Consider the following 9,448-nt stretch of genomic DNA (forward strand, 5'->3'; position numbering starts at 1 on the left):
GTGTCCAATAGGATGTGAGGGTGGGCGGGACTTCCTGTTTGTGCGAGCAAGGGGGATGGTTATTGTTCACGGAGGGAAATTTAATCCACTAACAATTATACGAAATCAGGTTGTAAAATACAAATGCCAAATGATAGGTCGTGTTTTGCTAGCTTCAGTAGTATCGCGTTAAATGCGCATGCATAGGTACAGGATGCTTTCCTGTCGTGTCTCAGGTTATATTAGCTATGCTAGCACTAGCATGTTGCACAACTGTGGTAAACTATGAGCCAAGAGGGACAAGAACTCAGTAGTTATTGTTGAGCTGTGTTCATACCTGGATCATGGACCAAAAGTCGAAGAGGCTCGAAAGTGAACTATGTAAAGCCGTAAATGATGGAGACCCCAGGTAAAAGCTCTTCTCTTCTGCGTGTGTTACATGTCCAGACATGTCTTTGTTATTGTTGATGTTTGACGGACAGACTTGAAGATTCTCATTTAAGGTTATGTAAATGAGAGAGTGACTATGATTATTAGCTGATTTCTGGACCGCGAGGATTATTTAAATGTCATGTAAACCACCAGATCTTATGTGATCAGAGGGACCATGATCACAAACAAATCTGGTGATTTCATTTTAATTATCTTACAAGTCCAACTTTGACTGTGCATGTAACCGCAGCCAGTGAGTTATGCCAGATCTAGTTGTATCATAGACTTGATAATTGTTTATCAAATAATGAAGTGAAAGAAATAATGATATACAATTATTATGGTGCATTTATATTGTTTTATAATTCATTTATTTTAACTTGACTTCAATAACATAATAATTGAGTCTTTTACTCTCTTTTACTGTCACCTTTACAGGTCTGTGCAGGCTCTCCTGACCAAAGGCGCCCAGGCTGATGTAGTGAGCAGAGGAGGAGTGGCAGCGATCCACCTGGCTGTTGGCAAAGAGGCAGAGAAAAATCTGCGCTGCTTAAAATTGCTGCTTCAGAATGGAGTAAACCCGAATGTCAAGTACGATCCGAAGCTATAAGAAATGAAAGACATTATGATTATTTATACTCTACATGCCTACTTATACACACCATAACTGACTAGCTGACTACTAAAATAAACCTATTAACTATTGGAATTAGTGAAGTATTTGATGGTTTCCTGTTTGTAAATCTAGATCTGCAGATGGGCTGACACCTCTCCACATTGCTGCAATTTGGGGATGCTTCCAAAATTTGAAACTACTTTTGACCAATGGAGGGGATCCCAACTTGACAGACAATGTATGTGGTCTTTATGTATTTCATTATTATGCATTATGCAACATAAGTACTTTTAACTTACCGTAATGTATTTTATGAACTATTTTGCCATTCTTGTATAAGTATATTCAGCATGTATGTTTTTTATTATCCAGGATGGGAATACGCCACGGCAACTTGCAGAACAACAAGATAACAGGAAATGTGCACAGCTTCTTCAGGAGTATCAAAGAGATTCTGGAGATACAGAAGAAGAGGACCTGCCTCGCTTTTCTTACTGTAAGTGTACTTGAGTTACAACAGTCTAATTTCATTCATAAGAACTCACATATTTAAAGGTGCAGTATGTAATTTTTGTAGAAGGAGATATGTTTTTTTTTGCTTGTGCCCATGGAGATATTATTGCTTTGCCTGGAATGTTCCATAGTATGGCATTCGACTTCAATTACAGATGTTTTTTGAATGTGCCAAAATTGCTTAAATACATGGAATCTTTCTGCGGTTGCCTCTCCGAAGATATGATAAAAATTGGCTCGATGAGTCATCTGCTTGTCATAGAGATTTAGGTAGAAGTTTAATGCCAAACTGTGGGACATTCCAGATCAGCCCATAACATCTCAATGGAGACAAGCTTACCGTCTACCCAAAACCCTTACGTAGCACACTCATTTACCAGCATTTTTTCATTAATTGCATTAACTTCTGTCCCCCCCCCCCCCCCCCCCCCCCCCCCCCATAGCTGTTTATTCTGACCAAACGGACACATCCAGCTACCCAGACTCAGAATTTAGCTTTAGCTCTTCTTCATCAAGGATCAGCGACTTTGGTGAATGCCCTTTAAGCAGCACAAGACGCTCTTCGTTTTTCAACATGAATGGAAGACTCAATGGAAGAGGACTGTCACACAGACTTTCTGACATGGTTGATCAAAGAAGATATAGCCGGGAGTGGAACAGTTGGGCATGTGAGGGCCCTTCCATTTTATCAAGCACACGCATGTCAGCTGCTGGACTAGTAGGTGTTTTACCAGTTGTTGAGGAGCACGTTTTGTGGAGAGATGTGGACAGAATCTCCCTTTCAAAAAAAGACACACATCCTGTTCTTCCTTCTCAACAAACAATACGGAAAAGTGTCTCATTTAGAGATGTAGATGAACACTTTCCTGTGTTTAGTCCCGAAACTCCCAAACAAGAACCCATCGAAGACGCATCTCGGAGTTTGCCCTTTGACCCCACAGAATACTCAGACTTTTTGGACTCAGAGCGCATGGCCACGGTTTGCCAGACACAGGGCATTGATGTCACCTCCCCAGATCATGTTTATGTGTTCTGTAGGGAAAGCAGTGAGAGCACGGATGAGAACCTGGAGAAAACTGTGATTAGTCAGTGTACTTTTGACGAGAGTGATGAGGAGGAACAGCAGCCTGGAAATGTCAAAGCAGTTCAGACTGAGAAGCTGGGGAGTGGCAGCAGCAGTGGAACCACAAGTAGCCATTACAGTAGCTGTGATAGTGACCGTTACACAAGTGCTTTAGAGGGTCCAGCAACTAATAGTGCTCATGCTTTTGCAGAAGAATGCCCAGAAATGACCTCTAACACAGATTCCACAGAAGCAGAGGGAAAAGGCAAAAAAGATCATTATAAAATTGGGCAGGCGTATCCTCAGCCAGGTTCAAAATATAATAACATAGAACATTTATCAGACAGCTTTCATAACTTGGCCTTGTCTGAAACCAATCACCAAAATGATGATGCAACTGCCCTGTGTAATGTTGCAGATGAAATGAAGCTAGTGACTGAAAACCCCCCGGCGGATTTATTTGACCAAGATCTGTCTTTTACTCCAAGTCCTTTTGTCACGGGCAGGACGCGCTCGCGCTTGAGTCGCTGCTCAATAAGGATGAGCAAAACACCAGAGAGTCTTCTGATCACCTCCGCTTTGTTTGAGGACACTGTTCCTACACCTGTCAGATCTCGCAGACAGACGCCTCGGTCTCAAAGCAGTGAAAACAATTACAAAGGCCTCTATACAGCAAGCACTTCCTCATATTATCCCATCAACAACAACGAAGGAGACTTTGTGTCAAGAGACTACCAAGACACACAGTCCAGCACTTTGAGAGCCAGCTCCAGTGTTAGCAGTAGTCAAGCAGATACTATCAATCTCTCGCAGACCGTCAATGACACTATTCCCTTTGTTGAATCACAAGGTGACACGTTTATCTTGGACAAAGAAAGTGAAATTATGGATGCGTATGAAAAGAATTTTGCTGAGATTGTAAAAGCTATACAAAACAAAGCTTCAGATAACAAGGATTTTCTGACTGACGATGTGACAAGTACAGATGATGGGAAAAGTGATGTGCAGAAAGATAAGTGTACAACCTCAGAGCACGATGAAAAAGAGGATGAAGTCTGGATAACAGAAGACTGCAGTTCTCAGCCTGGATCGTTGTCCTCTTCATCCAGCTCCAGTTATTTCTCCCCGAAGAGATCTCGGGAGGACTCTGATCCCCCATGCACCCCAGGCACTGGATGCACCCCACGATACAGCATGAGCAGACTGTCAGGCTGGAGCAGGCCACGGAGCTTAGCTAATATCTCCTACACACCTGGAGGACGGCCTCTCATTGACGATGTGGAGGAGCCTGTGGAGTACCTTTACACTGACACAGAACAAGGGCACAAGTTCATCGAGACCCACATCCCTCCTAAAGCCAACACCTCCCTCAGCTCCAGCGTCAGCACCAGCAGTGAGGAGACGCTTCTGTACGACTGGCGCTCTATGCACAGAGACATTGTTAAGAGCAAAGAGAAGGAGAACCAGGAGCCGAAGGCAGTGCCACAAAAGAGCTCCAGTGACAGTGACGTGGAAGTTCTACCAGAGACTAGAGGCCTGACAGACAAAGAGCTCCGAATAAGGCTGCTGGAGTTAGGGGCGAGTCCTGGACCAATCAGCAGCAAAACAAGGCCCACCTACATGCGCAGACTGTGTCGCCTCTTACAGGAGGCAAAGACACAATCTCCAAATCATCAAAAGCACATAGACCAGACACAATCAGGTAAGGGGCAAAGGGAATTACCTTCCAAATAATGCCTAAATACACTGTTCAATTCCACTGTATTAAAGCATTCACACAGTTTTTATTTACAGATTTAGGTTACAGCACAGAATTATGTCGCGTTTTAAGGACATTTGAGTTGCCTCAATCCCAGGAAGATGAACAGGCTCTGTGTCAACAGTTTGAACAACCAGATCAGAACAGGAAATGGAGAGAGGGGATCATAAAATCCAGCTTTAACTACCTGTTGCTGGATCCAAGGTGCACCATCTTTCAGATCTTGTTTTTTACATTAAAATGCAAGCCAATACATAGTTGTTTGTTTCCTGTTTTATTCCAGGGTCACCAACAACCTTCCATTTCGCAGTCATACCATAACGCCACATGAATGTTTCAAGACATTTGTGAATGCAATATTTTATGTTGGCAAAGGAAAGCGCTCACGCCCATACAGTCATCTGTACGAGGCTTTAGAGTACTACAAAGGGGAGAAAAGCGCTAAGGTACAGTTACACACATACACTTGACAAACCTGTAAACTAATCAGTGGGTAATGTCTTTACAATTTGGTCCCCTGATCTAGAAACTGTGTCGCAAAGTGGACCACATCCTCCAGGTGTGGAATGCCGGACAGGGTGTCATTTCCCTGCACTGTTTTCAGAACGTTATTCCTGTAGAGGCCTATACCAGAGAGGCCTGCATGGTGGAAGCTATTGGTAAGACCAGTAAATGCGTGCCTTCTTTTCTTTTAAAGACATAGAAATAGCAATGAGCAAATAGCAATGAGCAAAACCCTATAAGAATGGGTATAAATTATTTAGAGAACCCTCTTTTTGTAGTATTCATGTTTAAGAAAAATAAGTTCATTATACTATCTGACATGTCTATTTACTTGCAGGCCTGAAGATGTTGACCAACCAGAAGAGAGGAGATTATTATGGAATAGTGTCCAACTGGCAGCAAAGAAGGAAGAAGGAGCTGGGCATCCACCTTTTGTACAGGGCCATGCAGATCTTTCTGGCTGAGGGTGAGAGGCAGCTCAGACCAGCAGATATCAGGCAATAAGACTGTGACTCTTAACAGTGATATGTTCAGTGTCTGAGATGCATTTCAGTTCAGATATAATGCAGTAGTGATGGGCCGATCAGTAGCTAAAAACTGATTATATTTTGATACTCGCAAGATACCCACAGTATGTTTTGCAAAAAACATCAAGAAATCAATTAAAACTGATCAAGAATAGCTTTTAAATAATATTTTAACCAATTTATGAAACATAAACATTTCCATGAAAATATTTTTATGTTTTAGTTTATCTTCATGTACATTACTGTTTAAGCTGGGGTGGAGCTAAAATTATGATATTAAGATGTATACTTCAAGGTAAAATTGCTGAATTTAATTGCAAATGAATACAAAACTCAAAAGTGTCATATTGGATCAATATTGCAATATTTCCATAGTATTACTTAGATCCATTTAAAACAAAAATCACTGGTTTTGCCCATCATTACATCGCTGTATTTGTTTAGTTTTTATTATGGTTGGTCCATTATGTTGACCTTTTTGTTGATTTTTGTGTATGGTCTGTTTTCACATGATTGTGACCCGAGTTAGTCATTTTTGATAATGTATTGTTAAGATGGCAGCTGTTCTGATTCTAAATACAATGTTGGATCATGTTTACATGTTTCCGGGGAGACAGTAGTTTCAATATTGTGCGTTGTGTTTTTATATAAAAAAAAAAAAGCTACTCCAAAGTTTGTGTAAATTTATGTCTGTGGTAGAGTTGCCTATATAGCCTTGCATTTCACAGTTGCAAATGCTTTGTTGTTGTTGTTGTTTTTTTTTTTTGTTTTTTTTATAGTAGATCACGACTAACCGTTAATATGAACTTAAGTGCTTTAATAACATTTATTCACATTATTTTACTTGTATATTAGCAGCCTAACATTTTTATGACCACTAGTGTTTTTATTCATTACTAGTCATATTTCATGTTTGTGTTTGACTTTCCTACTGATCAGCCCTTTTTCTACTGTATACTGTGTTATAGGTTTTTGCCTAAAATAAATAGCTGGAGAAATTCTTGTAGTGGTCTTGGTCTCCCTCTTGTGGTCAACAAGAGTTATGTTTTGGACATTAGGACCTGAAATCATATTAACATCTTTTGAACGAGTGAAATACTAATTTAAAGGTGTACTATGGATTTTTACTGTGGAGGTGTCTGCCAACTCCCCATCTTCTTTGAGATGCCCAGAATGTTCCACAGAATGGCGCTGAACTTGTCTTGAATCTATTCAATCACAGATGGTTTTACAGCTCAAAAACACTGAAATCACATGCAGTCTTACTGTCCTGATCTACTGGCTTGACTCTCCACAGGTCTGACCTGTAACTTTGCATGATGGTATCACCTGCTTGTCTGCGTTGAGATGGATACATTCCAGGCAAAGCAAGAACATCACCTTGGAACAAAGCAGTTGAACTCTCCACCAGATAAAAAAAAAATGTATTCATGTTATTATTTTGATTTTGCATTTTATTGAATAACTTGACAAACAATGATAATCACAATTACATTTTATTAAATCAAACTCATAAATACCAATTTACAAACTGAATAATTATACTATTATAAGTACACATATGCCATCAGATACATTTACATTTCACATTAAAGCTCTTATTATTCCACTGTTACCCTCAGTGATGCTGATCTTCTATTAAAACCCTCCAGCTCTACTGATCAAAATCCAATGTGAACTTGCTGTCAGTTTGCTCCACAGCCTCTAAGCTGCATACTGGATCTGAGTTGACATTGGAGGAGGTAAATAACGCCATCATCAGCGCATCATGCCTCTATTCCCTCGGCCGCGGACGAAATCTGGGACACAGTTGCATTCATCGTTCAGTGAGCTCTTCCACACAGTTAAACCCACCGACAGCAATGAATGTTGATTGTGACCTTTGTTGTGAAATGCGGGGAAGTAAGATCTCCTTTTGGTCCACTAAGTCCTGTGCATGCATTAGTATAACAACTATGTGAATCTCATCTGTGTTTGTTTTTACATTGTGTTATTTCAGTTATTTTTTGCAGATTCGTAGTGACAAACCCCAGCCACAGGGTACAGTCAACGGTCGATGGTTTTCTTCATTTAGCTGAAACTCACCGACAGCGTTGAATGTTCACCGGGGCGAGCAGGGTCCTGATGGTGACAGGAGATGACAGTCTGCTTAGGGATGCACAGGGAGTGACTCATTCCTATGGGCTGTGGTGGAAGAAGCTAAATTCTGCTCTACTGAGACAGGCACTCAAATAGCCCCATATAACACATTGGTTATCACCTTAATTAGACATAGAAATGTTCGGACAGGGACACCCAGGGCTTCTCTAACTAGGAGAAAATGTTTTATGTATGGCCATATTAATTTTAGTCTAATTAACATTCCCCTGAAATGGGAAGTTTCATGAGACAGTGAAAAATACAAAATTTACAACAGACACTTCAAAGACAATCTTATTTCTGTTATCCCATTATACAACATTTAGACAAAGATTCATCACTTATTAAACCATGCATACCATAATGGTAAACAAAAAAAATGCTCACTTGTATTTTGCTATGCCTTATTGCATGTTAGTTTGAAAGCTTCTAATCTGGCTAAGGATCTGAGAATAGACATCTGCTGTACTACCCTTCTATAAGATATACTATGTGACACCCTGACTGAACCATGAACGGGAAATACTTTCAAGAGAGGTTTAAGAAAGAAATTCATCTTGAAACTCCTGACTCATAGTGGCTTTTAGTAAACACTGCACCTGGGTAGGGCTGCAGTCTGTACATGGGACTGAAGGGTATTACTTAGTTTGCCTGTAAAGTTACTCACAAGACGGAGCAAGATTCAAAATGATTGACTCACACTGTCAGTAAAGCACGGCGTTTCATTAAGGAAGCACAACAGGTTTGACTTACTGTCTAATTTAATGCTATGGAAATGTGTGAGGAATTGCACAATCCTGAATCATTACAACTACAAAACACTTTTATGGGAGGAGTAAAAAGCCACAACCGATTTGACGCAGAATAATAAAATGTGGTTTCGAGTCAACATGTGGTTGGATGATGCATTCTGTATCATCCAACCACATCGTTTAGTGTTTATGAGAAGTGATGTGAAGGTGGAGCTTTCTACCAACAGCTCGAGCTTAGCCTTAACTATAGAGAATTTAGCAATATATATTAGAAAATACTTGCATGTTATTATAATGTATCTGCTGCTGTGGTCTGTCCAATCCTGGATCATTATGGTTACGTTATAAAACGTACAAAAAACATGTTAAGTAAACTGGTCTGATAAGATCTCAGTGGGTAGAGCTCCTTTACCCACTAACTGTAAAGCTGTCAGTTCAATTCCTGCCTCCACTTGAGCATTTTTGTGTTCTTGTGCAAGGTATTTCAACTGCCTTACCGTCAGTGTGCACTCAAAATCAGATTATCATCACGTTTTTTAAGTTACGAGACTATTAAATTGAAATGTAAACAGCAAAATCGCCATATTTCTCTCCGTGTGGTTTGAATATCATTTAAGTCATCTTAAAAGTCCAGAAATCAGATATAATAATCATATTTTGGTTTGCATGTAACCGCAGCCACTGTCTCTGCGCTGTAGTGTATTTTTAAAAAACTTTGAAAATTCTATAATTTAGGCCTGCAGCTCTTCCAGTTGACAATTTCTCTAACCAAATTTGACCAAAAAAAGCACAGTCCTTGCTCAGAGCCTAACTGCGTCTTCTTTCTAAAAAAAATATGTGATTTGAGTGACGGTGCTGAACCTGACAGAAGTGGATGAAGAGGAACCATGCTTCATAAGGTCTTCTCTGGCCGCGGGACCTGGATGACAGTAGGAAGAAAGATCCGGTTGGAAGAGGAGAGGGGAGGGCCGCCAGCTGACAATGTGGCCCAAATCTGAATGACAAGGTCTGCAACATCAGCCCTCACAGCAGCCTGGTCGGGTGGGGAGCGGGGTGAGTAGAGGGCTATTTGATGATGAGCAAGGAGCTGGAGAAATAGGAAGAGACAGAGGAAGAGGAGGCGAGAGGGTGTCCTGTCTTCAACCGGACTGGCCTTAATGGTAC

At 40.6% G+C, this 9,448-nt stretch overlaps 1 protein-coding gene across 1 annotated transcript; it reads left to right on the forward strand.

The window, feature by feature from the left end:
* Positions 1-40: 40 nt before the first annotated feature.
* On the forward strand, positions 41-6,395 carry ankle1 (ankyrin repeat and LEM domain containing 1). Its single transcript, XM_033965175.2, has 9 exons — positions 41-388; positions 850-1,002; positions 1,160-1,265; positions 1,400-1,523; positions 1,984-4,305; positions 4,398-4,566; positions 4,646-4,808; positions 4,889-5,021; positions 5,204-6,395. Exons 1-9 carry the CDS (start codon positions 324-326, stop codon positions 5,368-5,370), a joined length of 3,402 nt encoding a protein of 1,133 aa, XP_033821066.1. The 5' UTR covers positions 41-323; the 3' UTR covers positions 5,371-6,395.
* The last annotated feature ends 3,053 nt before the right edge of the window (positions 6,396-9,448 follow it).

The sequence above is a fragment of the Periophthalmus magnuspinnatus genome, chromosome 4 (genome assembly GCF_009829125.3).
Source record: "Periophthalmus magnuspinnatus isolate fPerMag1 chromosome 4, fPerMag1.2.pri, whole genome shotgun sequence".
In the NCBI taxonomy this organism is placed as follows: domain Eukaryota; kingdom Metazoa; phylum Chordata; class Actinopteri; order Gobiiformes; family Gobiidae; genus Periophthalmus; species Periophthalmus magnuspinnatus.